The sequence below is a fragment of the Carassius auratus genome, chromosome 31 (assembly GCF_003368295.1).
Source record: "Carassius auratus strain Wakin chromosome 31, ASM336829v1, whole genome shotgun sequence".
Lineage (NCBI taxonomy): Eukaryota > Metazoa > Chordata > Actinopteri > Cypriniformes > Cyprinidae > Carassius > Carassius auratus.
Window position 1 is genome coordinate 4,071,099 of NC_039273.1, and position 16,152 is coordinate 4,087,250.

The 16,152-nt window shown below is 36.9% G+C and overlaps 1 protein-coding gene across 3 annotated transcripts in view; it reads left to right on the forward strand.

The window, feature by feature from the left end:
- LOC113050252 (metastasis suppressor protein 1-like) overlaps nt 1-16,152 on the forward strand; it is a 53,222-nt gene that overhangs the window by 29,677 nt on the left and 7,393 nt on the right. For all 3 annotated transcript variants that reach the window (XM_026213041.1, XM_026213042.1, XM_026213043.1), the window contains exons 4-10: nt 7,302-7,386; nt 7,537-7,628; nt 8,373-8,447; nt 14,737-14,894; nt 15,242-15,349; nt 15,451-15,548; nt 15,863-15,953. In XM_026213041.1, coding sequence (XP_026068826.1) covers nt 7,302-7,386; nt 7,537-7,628; nt 8,373-8,447; nt 14,737-14,894; nt 15,242-15,349; nt 15,451-15,548; nt 15,863-15,953 — 707 coding nt within the window. The remainder of the gene's footprint in view (nt 1-7,301; nt 7,387-7,536; nt 7,629-8,372; nt 8,448-14,736; nt 14,895-15,241; nt 15,350-15,450; nt 15,549-15,862; nt 15,954-16,152) is intronic.

Sequence of the window (16,152 nt, forward strand, 5' to 3'; positions counted from 1 at the left end):
ACTAACACAATCTGAATTTGAGAATAAGCCTAAAATGTATAAAGCAAATATACACCGACCTTTGGCTATGTTATAAAGGAACAGGCTCTAGTAATGGTTATGTAACTTTCCGTGTTTAGGCGAAGGTAACAAGCAGGCTCCGCGGCCGCCTCGCTAAGGCTATGACTATGATATGTTTGACAGGTACAATATTTGAAAATCGATAATTATTTTTTTTAATTACATTTATATCTGAATTTATGTCAACCTATAGACTTTCAAATATCAAAATGTCATGAATTAATATGTATTTGTGTACAAAAGGACATATAAACATATTTTCCTATTATATTTTGCCTGGAAACGCTTCCAACAAGGCGTCAGTTCTATTTCTAGCATGCACGCGTCGAGCCGCGCCTGAGCCGCGCGTCTCACGCAGGCAGTCGGCAGCCTCTAACCTGTTAACATGGGAGCCGAATTAAAAACAGACACGCTACGCAGCTGAGATGCTTTCGCTCATCGCCACGCATCCAGTGTGTCCTGACTGGCCTAATGATGCCCGGGTGTTGGCTGTTGAGATTACAACAACGAGGTTGTACTTGAAGTATATCTAAGCACTGTATTGCAATACTTGCATTTTGCCCCGTCACTCTCAATTTTAAAGTGCTCCAACGCTGTACTTTTTTTTGCCCGCTTCATATTAGAAAAATGACTTCTTCTTGTGGACATTAGAAATGTCTGGGAGCGCTCTGGCGGTCTCTGGTGGTGCAAAAATGTATTACAACTAAATTCAATGCACGCCATTGACGTCACTTAACCGAGCAAAATGTTTCACTCGGTTACGCAATTTTTAACGGTTAATCGGTTAACCGGTTAACCATGGACACCCCTACTAGGAATATAGTTTGACTTGGGCTTTGTTTCAGGTTTTGGGGGTTGAAAAATTACACATTACATTCTGTAGAACAGTTTGGTTGCTGTTTCTTTTTTTGTGTGTGTTCCTTTTTTTTAATCACCCTCACAGATGCATGTACATGTTTTCTTGAAGACATTTGCAATTCATTATCCCCTGAAGGGCACACATGACCTGAATGAAGCTGAATTGGCAGCCCTTCAGTTCACTCCATTCTGAAGTCCATGCAGGACGGCTGGCGATTCTGCTGACATTGCCTCTAGCTGATCTGTTAGGGTCAGCCTTCATTGACAAAGCTGCCTTATATAGACAAGAGCTTTTCCTTGTATTGCTCCTTCATCTGACATCACATGATTCTCAACTCAGAGCTGATCAAATCTTGCAGTATAGGGAGAAATTTCTCCTTGAATGTGATTTATATCTGAATTTCTTACTAATATATGATTTTAAAGCAAAACTTGTATATCCTTTTTTTTCTCTCTCTCTCTCTTTGACTATAAATAAAGGTATTGTGCTGAATGGCAATATTTTCCTTCTGCACCAGAGAGATGTGGTTTATACAAGATAATTGATTCCTATAGGGAATATTTCAGTGTTTGCCAGAATTTGTTAACCTTTCTTGACATTTTAAAACTTGTTCACACCAAGTCATGGAAAAACTAAATAAAGCATTGTCCTATGAACTCTGTTCTTTAAGCAGGCTGTTTTTGTATTTAATAATAGTTTAAAAACGTGTGTGTGTGTGTGTGTGTGTGTGTATATGTGTGTGTGTGTGTGTGTGTGTGTGTGTGTGTATATATATATATATATATATATATATATATATATATATATACAATTTTGCATAATTCATATTAATAACGATTTTGTAATATATTTCTAGGTTTACAGTATTTTTTTTTTCTTTTTTTTTTGTGTCGTGTTCACATTAGAGTTCATGCAAACTGCTGAGAAAAGTGCACTATTATGTATGGTCAAATGTACTTAACGGATTCATGCAATAATGCTAATCAGATTTGCTTACATAACCTGTTTAATTAAAACACTCTTAATGTTTCACTTCCTCAATTGGGGTCATTAAGGTTCAACAGTCTTTCAAGGACATTTCTTTCAGTATTTTTCTGGTGTGAAACCAGCTGGGAGTGTTGTCCTCTGGCTGATGTCGTTGTAGTGAAATACATTTTTGTAATTTTGCATTGTGAGAACCCTTAGGAGAGACAAAAAATGTTTTATTACTGAAACAATCTTCTCCCAGTAGTAAAGTTTAGTTGGATGGAATTCAGGTGCGACATTCTCATGCGGTTGGTTTGTGAGAACAAGCACGGTTTGCAAAACCTTTTCCTGAAAACTATTGATCTTCAAATGAATTTGGTTGAACTGGTTTAATGTTTAAGTACGTCCGCAAGCTAAATGCTCACATTATTGGTCTATAATACCCTACTCTGTACCTAATGTAAAAATACATCTTTTTTACAAATGGAAAGTAATACTTTTATTCAGTGTACTTAAAAAAAAAGAATAAAAAATAAATAATATATATTATAATATATATATTATTCATCTTTCAATGTTTTTTTTTTTGGGGGGTATTACAGGAAAAACGAATATGCTTCTGAACACTTATGTTTTATCTTAGTTTTGACTTTGTACCGAAGTCACAAAGCTTTAGCCTGTCTCTAGCACATGTCATTTTGTATGTGCGAGTGTGATCAAGGTGTGCTGCATCTGTGTGAATGGACTTCTTTGTCCACAGAATGGCCTCTTTTAAGCATCATATCACAGACAGCAGTGAGTGCTTGTTAACTAAGGTTTCATTCTTCGGGCCTCTCTCTCAATCTGAATGAATATATTGTGACTAACCTGCGGTCAGAAAACCTCAATAGAGAATCTGAGATCGAAACGGAGCACTGCGAATCCTGCTCCAATGAGCATTCTCTCCTCTTTAGCTCTCTTCATACAACCAGCTTACGTGCAGGGAAATTAAATTGTGGCTAAGCGAAAGCTTTTCCATTGAGGAAAACGTGGAAAAGTTTATGGCTCTTGAGCAAACATTTAAGGTGATGAGGATGCCAGCTAGGTGTTGTTCCTCTGAGGTTGTGAGCAAAGGCTTGGTTTTATGTTGGGTTATGGACTCTTTTTCTAACGACACAAGCGAGTGGAAAGTATTCGAGTGCTGACGGGAACATACAGTCTCTCCATCAGTGATAAAGACCGTCTTTGTGTGATTAAGAGGCTTAATGGTGATCATACATCATATTGGCAAGAACAGCGAAGAACCTTTTTGTATTAGACACACAGATGTGAGTGTGCTTGAATGTTTTAATCTGGTTTCAGAGAGACTAGATTTTTATTTAATATTGTATCGGTTTTATAAATAACTTTTTTTATTAACAATTACTTGTTTTCTTCAGGTAAAACACAAACTACCTTCCAGTTGAGCCCACCTTTTTATCTCCATCATTTTGGCGCTAGATTCGAACCTACAAAACTCACTTAATGAATTTGTGTGCTTATCGCTAGGCCGCGATAACTCCAACCTAACTGGTCTAAAAAGTAATATGCTTTTAGTAATTTGAGTACATAGCCACTAACAGTAGATTAATCTGATTCCGACAGTAACGAACTATTGTGGTTTCCACCAAGCATTTTTAAAGTGGCTGGAAAATTGGCACAGTGGTTAAGTCACAAGAATACACAGAATGGCGCAATCAGCTTGATCGGTTACTTTTAAGAGGAATTAAAGAAGGGAAAGACGAGTTTTTTACATTGGTTTGTCTGGGGTTTACACTCAAACACCTGTAATTATAGAGCTAGAGAACTGTTCTTACAACGTTTGAATTGTTTGAGAGCTCTTTATTTGTTGATTGACACCAGAGACATTTGAAAGTTTAATGTCTTAACCCCCAGCAGCTAACGTGTTGAGATCTTGCGTGTGAAATGTCTTGGCAGTAATGAGACTTATTGAGCATCAGCCCGAGGCGTCAGGGTGTGTCGACCCACCTCCCCGAATCATTTGACTTCAAAACCTCAACAGAGACCAGTTGGTGACAGTAGTCACTGCTCTTAAGATCAAGCATCACGCAAACAGCATAAAAAAAAACAGTGAAGTGCATATGACATGACATGTCTAGTCTTGCAGGAGGAACAGTCAGATTCTAGAGCGTACACATTTACTGCCCCCGGCTAGAGACCTGGGGAACACTCACCAGGAAGTACTGTGACACAGATGTAGTTTCATGATGAACTTCAATGGAAAAAAGAGAACAGTATTAAGAATCGACTTCAGTTAGGAGGATTAAAGAATTAACTTCAGTGATAGTAATGGATTTTAATGGTAAATTTGGAATCAGAGCATTAGACTTTTAACTTGCAATATGCATCACTTTATTTTTGTTTTATTGGATTTTATATAATATATATTTACGTAAGATGTAGCTAAATGATAACTGGTGCAGAAAATCAGGTTTTTTGGGAAAATTCAGTTGAGAGCATTTCTTCAAATCTGGAATGAGGAGCAACTATACCGAAATTGAAAATTTTGTAAAATATTTTAAATGAAAATAACAAAGTATTTTATTATAATTATTATTATTATTGAAATATATTACTGTTAAATCGTATTTTAACATTGAATTAAATTATTAAGTTAATGTAAATGAAATGTGGACTGAGACTCTTTTCTCCCTAAAGATGGGACAATGTGAATGCTGACAGAATTGTTGCTTTACACTTTAATGGTTCACTTAAATGTTTGCTTATTTTGAAGAGGACTAATAGAGGATAATGGAAGAATGAAACTGAAAGAGAAGCGAGTGTGAAGGGCAGGTCTTCAGCCAATAAGAGAAACCGTTCTGTGCATAATTAGCATATTGCATCAGCTACATCCAGCAGTCCAGTATAAAGCGTATCTGATTAGACGGTTTAATGCCAGCATTGTGACTGTTTGCACAGTCTTAACACAATTTATTTCAATATTTCAGTCACTCTGATTCACAGAATAGATTGTTAATAGAAATTATTTCAGAGTTTCTTTAGATAATTAGTTTTGACTCAACGGATAATTTGACCTTTTATGTGTTTATGGGTGGGCATGTTAATGAATGTATCATTGCAGTGTAATGCATAATCTAACTAATTTATCAGCTTTTATAATCAGAATTTAGATAATAATTTATCATCGATGCTGTTAGTAAGCCAGTCTCAAGTGTCAAAGCGCGAAGCGCAAGTAAGTTTGTGGGCGGGTCTCGGCGCTGTTGCTATTTTCCCGGCGGGATAAATGGCTCTTGCGCTCGGAGCAAATCTAAAGTGGGTTGGTCTGAAGCAGATTCATTATTCATAGGTGTGGTTTGGGCGTATCGTGAAATAAACCAATCAGAGCATCATCCAACATTCCCTTTAAAAGCAGGTGCGCAAGCTCCATTATGGATTGCTATTATTATGGCATATTTACCAGGCGCACGCCAGGAGCGGTTCACAGCCAGGAGACTGATGTTCTTGTAAGAGCAGTGAAAGACAGAGAAGTTGTGTTTTATGGGGATGGGAGAATAATTAGCCTGAATAATTTGTAAGCTAGATTTATGCCTATTTTGTTCACATCTTCGTGGCACACCACAATGATTTCCGTCATCTCATGTGTTAATATTTTTTTAGTGTAACAATTTATGATTTGCAAAAATAACTGTTGCATCTGTGTAGATTACATGAGCAAAGTGTATGCGCGTTGTGCACGCTATACATTATGGTCAAGCATGCGCCCTTAAAATAGCATAATGAACAACGCGCAACGCGCCACTGACTTTAGACTAGGTTTTTTCTGGTCAGTGGCGCAATTGTTTAATGGAACATCAAAATAGCACCAGGGATTGTTTGCGCCGGAACACGCCTCCTTTTTTGCGCTGAACCGCCCAGGGAGCGCAAGTTCATTCACTAGTTTAGCGACGTGCCTCTGTGGAGGGAAAAGCGCGTTTTGCGCGGGTGCAAAATAGGAATGACACATGCGTCGGTGTACAAAGTCAATTGCGCTGGGTGCAAGATAGGGCCCCAAGTGATTGATTAAATAAAGCTTTTTTTAACTGTGCTTCTCTAGCCCCAAAATGTAGCATCTTATGTTTTTCTTTCCTCAGCTGATGTTAGGTTGGAAAAAATTCAAACAAAGTCCAGCTGTGTGTGTGGGGCCCTAAAAATGGGCGGCCTTTCCTGATAGTGAGAGAGTGATTGTTTTTGATGGTTTTCCTTACCTTATCATTTGAAAAAGAGTCAATGGGTTATAATGAATACAATTCATAGCAATCATTTCAAACACACTGTATTGGGATGATTAATTCATTTTAGCTAGATGAAGAAAATAAAACGTGAGAAGCTTCCTGAGTACATGGCTTTGTACTGAATCTGTGATCTAGTTTTGTGCATCAAGCTTGCTGTAGTAACCAGTGATAATGAGCTCATGGGCTTGAGGGGTTGTGGAAGAGCTGCTTTCTCTGGCACCCTGTCTGTGCGAGCGGTCTCTTGATGAATGTGTTGCTGCAGTGATGCATTAGTGTGATTATGCAGAAGCTAAGTAATTGACCTGTTTTTATTATTATTATTATTATTTTCAGAATAATTTCTCCAGTCTTCAGTGTCACATGATCCATCAGAGACTCTAATATACTGATTTGGTGCTTCATAAATGTTTCTTAATACCAATGTTGAAATCAGTTATACCGCTTTTTTTTTTTGTTTTTTTTTTTTTTTTATAAATCTTTTTTTTTTCTCTTCAGGATTCTCTGATGAATAGAAAGTTCAAAAGCATGTATTTGAAATACAACTCTTTTGTAATATTATGATTATCTTTACTGTCAGATTTGATCAGTGTGTAAAAAATATGAATTTCTTACAAAAAATCTTACTGGAACTTTTGAACAGTAGTTTAATATGTCATATATAACTTGTTAACTTTACAGAATGAAGAATTTAACATTGTTTTTCAGTTCCCAGTTCTAATCCTCCTCTTTCAATTCTTTAAATAATTCTATAAATTTTTGTATTTAGAGAGGAAATGCTATGTGTGTATGTGTCCCGTCCTCGCCTCTCCTGCATTAGAATTTTTGGGCAAACGATTCCTTTAATCCTCATTAATGAGAAATCTGTGTTGCTTCATTTGAAGCACACATTCCTGTGAAAGATAACATGAGTTATGTTGCAAGCTGTCTGAGACATGTTACAAAATGAAGCCCATTCAGCCACTTTAGAGAAAGATGGGGAAAGAAAGGACTGAAGAGGAGAACAATGTGATGAAACCGTTCTTTCAGGACTCATGAGCAACATGTTTTTCCTCTTGGCATTTCAGAGTTTCTGATGGAGCTCACAATGGAAGATTTTGAGATTAAGGACACTGATATTAATTTCCATTCTCTTTTTTTCCCTCCAGGAGCGACGAAAGAGATCGGATCGGCTTTGACCAGGATGTGTATGAGACACAGAAGCATTGAGAACAAGCTCAAACTATTCACCACGTACGACTATTTAATTCCCTTTTGTTATTTATAAGCTCATTAGTTGAATTGGTAATAAAGATTATGTATTATACAAAGCATTAACTGTGTGTGTGTGTGTGTGTGTGTGTGTGTGTGTGTGTGTGTGTGTGTGTGTGTGTGTGTGTGCAGGGCTCTCATGGATAACTTGATCACTCCTCTAGAACTGAAAATTGAAGAGTGGAAGAAGGTTGCCAGTCAGCTGGATAAAGATCACGCCAAAGGTATCAGCCTCCTTCCCTACATGATATAATCAGAATTCAACAGGTTTAGTATTTAATCTTTGTGTTGGAAAAAGAACACAAAGTAACAGAAGGAGGTAAAGTATCATTTTGATCCAAGATTTCAAGCTAAGTGACTTGAATTTAAAGGCAGAGTTAACCTAAAAATTAAAAGCTGGTAAAGCAAGCAGAATAAAAACAATACCTAGAAGAATATCCAGGCTGTTTCATACAGCATGTTCAGACACTATATATTAATAATGTACACAAACAATTAAATTGTGAATTAAAATGGTAATAGAATCCAGTATTTCTTTATCCTTTGAGATAAGAGTTTATTATACTATGAAACCGTTTACATATAGTTTACATAAGTTATGATTGTTAAGGCACAAAAACTTGTTGACCTTAGTGCAAAAACGAAAAAGTATATCAGCACTCCTTTAAGAATATCACTGTCGGAAAACCTGTCCTCTTAGCTGCACACTGTTAATTATTAAATGGCTCTTAAGTCTGTGGGAGTCCCTCAGACAGTTATATTACAGCTCACAATGGATCATTTATTCATAAGAACAATCCATTATATCATATAAAAGATTAGGCATTCAATCAGTTAGCTTGCAGTTTGCCAGTAAATGTCTGTCTGAGGTTTCATTTGACATCACCACTGAACTTATTCATATTTAGCTTTTGCTTCCACTGAAGAGGCTAATGTTCCTCTTTCCCTGCCTTTGTTTTTGTTTTTAGAATATAAGAAAGCACGTGCAGAGATCAAGAAGAAATCTTCCGATACGATTAAACTGCAGAAGAAAGTTAAAAAAGGTAAGCTCTTGATGCTTAGATAAGACATCTTTGAATGAAAGTCACTGAGGGTGAACACCTTGGGTAAATAGTGTTTTATTGAGATCCTGAAACATATGAGGTCCTGTTGTCTTGTTACACACTCGCAAACTCTTTCTCAAATTACAGCATCAGATGTCTTTGTCTAAACACAATAGGACATACCCATGACTTCTGTGTGCGGCGCACCCTGTGTTGTCATTATACCACACCCTGTGTTGTCATGGCATTAACCTCGGCCATCTTGCCCCTGGTCATAAGGTGCTTAACTGAATGTTCGCTTGAACTTCTGTTTTTACAGCTTGACAAAGTACATCTAGCCAAAATCTAAGCAAGTAAATAAACTGAATGATGAGGCAGTAGTTTTACCAACAGAACCGTATACACTTTTCGGGAGAATCTCACAACACCTATAAAGAACATGTCTAGGTCATATTTAACCATGCATTAATGCATTAAGACAATAAAGCTTGTTTGTAGAATTAAGATCCATTGTGACATTATTTTTATAATAAAAATTCATCCCCAAATTCTCATTATTTATATATTTATTTTTAAAATCCAGTTATCCAACAATCCAATTGTATTTATACAACATGTAAGTATTGATTTTGTACAGTTTTTATATTGTTTAAAATAAAAAATTGTATTGCAAAAAAATACAAGAAATACCAAAAAAATAAAGAGTGAAGTTATTTTTGGATCACTTGTATAGTATCATAGTATTTATTAATATTTTGAATCAACTTTTAAATTTTTGATGAATGTTTTTAGTTTTAACAAATTAATGCGTGTTAATTTTTTTTCTTCTTTTTTTTTCTAAATATTTTTATATTTAACTTTTATTCATTTATTTATTTCAGTTCTAATTTAGTTAGTGATTTAGTACCTACTCTTGTTTTATTTCATTCAAATTTCTGTACATTTTTTTTTTTTAATCTAATATTTGTATTTAATTTCAGCTTTGTTTCAATTAATGAGAAGTATTTTTAATAGGTTTGGTTTTAATTAATAAAAATGCTGAGTTACGGTAATGAGAATTTGGGGAGGTGGGAGTACGTGTAACTCTCATTAAAGAATAATAATGCAATGCAAACAATAGTGCATACATAATATTTATTTTATTTTTTATAAAATATAAATACTTTTGATTTTAGTGTGAAATGGTTTAGATGTGACTTCAAGGTTATTGTATGAAATGGTTAACAAAGACTTTAAATAAGATTTGAATACTGTTGGCATGTGGCATGAAACGAGTTTAAGATGGAGGAAGAGACGTGATGAATAGAATACATGGAATAGATGCGGCGAGAGAGATAAATGCATATGCAGATGTGTTCTGTCATTATGGTGGGTGTCGTCTGCTTCAGCTGTGTGTGTGGGCAGCAGTTAGAGACTGACTCTTCACTTCTGCTCTGGTCTGTTTGAGGGGTCAACACTCCCGCTGCTCTATATTCTGCATCCACCCTCATGCAAATGCTTACTCAACATTTCCAGAGGATATTATAAAAATTACTTTTGCATATTCTGTATGGGCATACATAAAACCCCTGATCGGTCTTTCTGGTGCGAAGGATCCTTGAGTAGTATAATCTGCTTTCCGAGGAGCCCCTTTCTAATATATAAAGACAGAGATATAAATATAGCTCTATATACAAAGTTTGGGATTAGTGAGATTAAAGAAATAAAGCCTTTTATTCGGTAAGGATGGATTAAATTGATCAGAAGTAGCAGCAAAACTTTAAATTGTCACAAAAAGATTGATATTTCAAATAAAATGTTGTTTTTAGACTCTGCTCAAAGAATTCTGAAAAAATAATTTTCACTGTTTCCACCAAAATATCAAGCAGCACTTCTGTTTTTAACATTGATAATAGTAAGAAATTGATCTTGAGCATTACATCAGCATATTAGAGTGATTTCTGAAGGATCGTGTGGCACTGGAGGGACTGGATGGAGGGTTTTTTTAGGAGGGAAAACTAGCATTTGAGGAAATGAGCAGTTTTTGATAGAACATTGTGACCAGAATAGCTCATATCTCAAGGCCACACAAACTCTCAAAGAGGAAAGAGATCTCCCGTCCTTCCTTCCATTGGTGTGTCATCTTTCCCAACACTGGGAAACACTCCCTTTCACATGGAAGGGTTGTTCTTCTGCTTCAGCACGATCTTTCTCGTCTTGTAATTTAGGAGCAGTGTGACCTTTGATCCGGTGTGTCTTTTGGTTTATTACTAACTTACTGAATCTGAAAACTTAACCAAAGTGAAACCTGTATAATTAGGCTGAACATATTTCTTTGGGAATATTTACATCAGATTCATTAGTAATTCTCTGGGAGGCTTTTTGTATCTCCATGTTTTGATTCGATCGGTGTTGTTCTATATTTGCATTTTCTACTTTGTATTATTTTACATTTCCAAATAGCTAGTAGCCTAGTTTCATATACTCGCCAAAGATCATTTTTACTTGGAATTTTTACCACATGCAAAAGAGGTAATTTCATGAAAAATACCCTGAACAATCATTACTTTAATCTGTAGTACCTCCTACTAGGAGAGTCCTTTACTATGATGTTAGTCATCTGCAGCTGGCCTTGCCTGACACAGTCTGAATCACAAGATGGGGCTGAATGAAGTGTTAGCATAAGTGATTCAGAGGCTAGTGCTTTTGTATCACCACAGCACACCCATAACCCCATCCTAGCACTGTTTGATTTACTGCCACAACTCTCAGAGGGAAATATGGCGTCTAGACCTACTGTATGATGTGTCTTGGAGTGCACATTCATCTTTATATCTTACATTTGTGTTACTCCGGGGTCTACGGGGGCAGACCGCTCAGAAGACTTGGAACCATCTGTGTGGGGATTGTGAAGAAAAAGAGCATTGGATCTGAATTATTAAAACTCGTGCACATTAGTATTCCAATGCCGTTGATGCCGTGTTTGAGATGGAATGAGGAACCAGAGCTCTGGACATTCTGCTCTTTCATTGGTGTCTGAATTAACTATAATTGATCTCAGATTTAATGCATTAATAATCAATTTTCTCATTTTATTCACGTTATTTAGACCTAGTTTGCTACATGACACACAGTCCATGTAAATTCATGCACTCGTTATTTATAAATGAAATCCTTGAGGGCCCTAAGTCACAGATGCAATGTAGTACCGCCTACTGGGTGGAGGCTAACAATCATCATCATCATCAGAAGACCTGCACACTTGCCTCCTGCATGTGTTTATGGAGAGGTGTCTGCTCATGACATCATAGCTTCCAACCGCTCAGCATTTCTAGACCTGAGGGAATGTCTCTGTGGCGTACACACCTATGTCTGAATGGCTATGGGTTATTTTCCCATCACCTCCCTTTTCTGTTTTTAAATGAGGTTTGTTTTTGTTTTTGTTTTTAAAAGGCCCAAATGCACAAAACACTAGAGCTGTGTTACTTTTCTAAAATGTGCATGGGTCATTCCACTTGATTCTGCTTTATATAAAATGCATAATTCCCCATAGATTTTTGATAATGTTCCATGTACATTTGCATCCATTAATTTTTCCTTTTTTAACCTAGAAATTAATGGAAATTAATTAAACTAATGGAAAATTAATAGAATAAGCAGACAAAAACTTATTTTCATTATTCATAATTCTTATTTCATTAAAAATGTATATAAATGCTACATTTAATTACTAGCATCTTAGCATCTCTATACACATGCTAAGTGCCCTCTAGTGCTACTCTAGTGGCCCATTGCTTTATAAAAAAAACTCCTTCGTGTTGCTAGTGTGTTTTAGGTGGTTGCCAGGGTGTTGCTATGCTGTTTCTAGGGTGATCTTAAGGTGTTCTAAGGGGTTGCTATGAGGATGGGTTTTAGATTATCACTAGGGTGACCATATGTGCCATTTTTACTGGACACGTCCTGGCCAGGAGTTCTAGATTGCCTAAAATATCCAGGTTTTGGCTCTCGAATCACTCTCGCAGCACTTTGATGTCAAACACCCATCGATCTACGCAACGCTGCTTCAAGTCGAATGAACACATCTAATCTGTATGCATGTTTGCGCTGCCTTGACCGTTATCTGTAGAGTCCACCTTCTCACACACCATGATTGTTCGGTGCTGCATGTTATTGGTCAAGCTACTTTTCAGTCAAGCAAAGCTCAAGATAGAAGTCCTGGCCAGGATGTGTCCCATAAAAATGGCACGTATGGCCACACTAATTATAACTCTTTCACATTTCTGTCTTGGGTTGTATTCTGTTAACAAAAAACAGGTTCCTGTAACATATTTCAGATATAGCTGCATGTTTCCTAAGCCATTTGTCTTGCAGACAGGCTGTGGGATTTATCAAGAGACCTACTGACCTTTGCCCTTTAAACTGAAGACAACCCCCGCCCTAAGTTGTCCTACCCAACCAGGTTCATTTTAGCCTTCAGTTCAGACTGTGTTTGAAGGTGTAATGGTCTAAGAGCATCTAAACACACTTACGGCCACACAATCCAGCACAAGGTCAATGCACTCAAGCACCAGGGGTCACATCTCTGCCTGGAAGGTCAAAGGACTTAACTGAGTTCCGCAACACTGAGGATTGCTTAAATCCCAAAAAATGCATACGCAGCACTTAAATGGATTCGCAGGGGTTGTTTAGATTTCCTGTGTTATGGAGCTTGTGCAACGCTTGTGGATCTGATTCTGTTATTCAATTAAAATGTTATCTAGACTCAAGAGGTGTTTTCTAAATGCTAATGAGCCTTATTGTGAGGATTTGGTTTTCTTAACTAAAATATTGTTAATTTAAATTGTAGAAACGTCTCCTTCTCAGACGTATTTGTCACAGTGAAATGTTTTTTTTTCCTTTTACAATTTAAAGGTGTCTAATTAGTGGCTCACTGAGATGAAATAGTATTCATCAGGTCATGAGATCTCACCTCGCCAGCATATCATTTATAGTCTTTAATGTGAGTGTACATTATTATCATCATTAACATGTCTGAAGAAACGTGTAATACCGGTGAAAGCAAGCGTACATCTGTCTTGCATGCCAGCTTGGAGTGCAGAAGGACACCTGAGGTTATTGTCAGCAATGGGGACGATTTGCATGATATATATATGTGATGTGTTATCTGACAATATCAAATTTGGGTTAAATATAAAAGGTATTGCTCATCCCTATTATGCATGCCAGGCAGAAATGCTACCAAATGAAGAAGAAAAAAACCCTCCCCAAATTCCAGATAAGGGGGAAAAAAAAATGTACCTGGACTATTAAGATAGACGGCTGCCACCATTAAAGTGAAATTAATTCCCTTAATGGATAAGTTATTTTCTGGCCCTGATGCACTCATGCATACAGTCGAAAAATGCATTAATGTGATTGAAAAAGGAAAGAAACAGTTCATTTAGATGATTTGTGTTGGGGATGATGCATCTGCTGAGAGATGAAAAGGCCAGGTCATGTGTTCAAAGCTCCTCACGTGGTGTGTGCTGGCATGAGCTAAACAAACCTCTAAATGTGATTAACCTCACACATCTCCCATTGCACTGCATCAGCACAGTTAAAGCACCAGGAGACAAAAACATATCATATTAAACTGTTATGCTCCTATGGTAAATACTTTGATATATTATATCGTTATGTTTGCCAATTCATGTTTTTCAGTGAATTTTAAAGTGTTTTAGTGAATCCAGTTTATCTTATGTCTTATTTTCTATCATTCCTAGCACTATAGAATCCAGATATTGAGGTCAGTCATTAAATACAGCTGTATTGGTCGACCACTGCTATATATTAGTGTAACTAGTAGCTACTATGGAATGTGAGGGGATCTCAGTGGCAGCTGGGCTTTAAATGCAACACAAGAACACATGCGCACCATACAGTCCACCTGTGTGCCATTACCAGAGACCCCAGATATATCATGACGCCTGGTCACTGAAAAACTGCACAGCCAGGCTCTTAGAACAGCTATTAGCATTGCAGCAAATATTTGCATGATGTATTAAGTGTTCATAGCAACTGTACTGCCTCCTGGTGGTTGCAAACAACATGGGTTTTAGCATCAAACTGCAAGGCAAAGTTATTCCTTGCTTCAAATATTAGCAACACAGAGCTGTTTTGCAAACAATAATCATGTTTTGCATAGCTTTTGCAATTATTATAAAGTTTTATATTTCTGTCTTGCTTTTTTGCTTTCATAATTTTAGTTATTTTATTACAAAGTCTTTTCGATCCTGTTAGTGCTTTATGAAACGTCATTGTGTTTGCATAGGTAAAGGTGAGGTGCGGATGCAGCTGGACAGCGCTCTTCAGGACGTCAACACACGCTACGCAGTTTTAGAGGAGACCGAGAAGAGAGCCGTGTGTCGAGCACTTATCGAGGAAAGAGGAAGATTCTGCTCATTCGTCACAATGCTCAAACCGTTCCTGGTGAGTGTCTGAGCAGACTCTGATAAGGCACTATTTTTTGCAAAAAGAAAATGCTTGGCTTAAGACCACAACACTTTGTCAGCAATTTACATTACATTAACATTTTTGTAATATTTGAGCATTTTGAACTGTAAAATACCCGAATGTTGTGAGAGTATTTGGTTTAATGCCTTTAATTGATGCTGTTTTTCATTAAACAGGAAGATTATTACATCAGAATGCATTTGAGTTATGAGAATTTTGGGGAAAAAAGTACTTGATTGCCATGAAAATGTGCTGTATTTTTATTTTATTCTGCTTATAGTCATACCGTTGTTGTTGTTTTTTTATTATTATTTTATTGTCAGGACGAAGAGATTAGCATGCTTGGTGAAGTCACCCACTTGCAGACAATTCTAGAAGATCTTGGCAATCTGACGGCTGATCCCAACACACTGCCTCCTGCTAGCGAACAGGTGCTGCATGGACTCTAATCAGGCACATTATGTCTGTTTTGATCTGTAGAGCTGTACATGTTCTCGCACTCTGACGTCCTGCTCTGGTTTTGTTTATGCAGGTTATTCTTGATCTGAAAGGCTCCGACTACAGCTACACATATCAGACTCCACCCGCGTCTCCTAGCAACACGTTATCACGCAAGAGCAGTATCAGCAGGTGAGTTCAGTGTCAGGAAGAAGTGTTTGGTGCAAGAACTGCCAGCTAACTGATGATTATTATATTTATATTGTAGTGTTTTTGTTGCTAGGGCAATTTTATATAAAAATAAAAAAAATACCTTGGAGTTAACCTTTAAGCTTTGTACAGTAAGATATAATAAACAGTGATCCGCTAACTGCACACTGCCTTATGTGTATGTATGTATGTGTGTGTGTGTGTGTATATATATATATATATATATATATATATATATATATATATATATATATAGCGTGTTATTTTAAATAAACAGTATAAATGTTCTCTTTTAGTAACTACGCCTCTGTGCGTCATGTCCCATCTCTGGACTCCATCTCCAGTGCAGTGGATGGGCTTCATCTGCGAGCACCAGACACCACACAGGTATCATGGATACACACGCCACAACACGAAACAATGGGTCCAAAAGGTACCTAGAAACCCTAAGAAACCCAAACCGTTTAAATAATTTTTCAGCCAGAACACACACATGCAGCCTCATTCAGCCCAAAGAAACACGTCCAGCTGCGAACACAATCAAAGCCTAATCCAAACCTCCTCAAAATCCAACAGTGTTTGGACC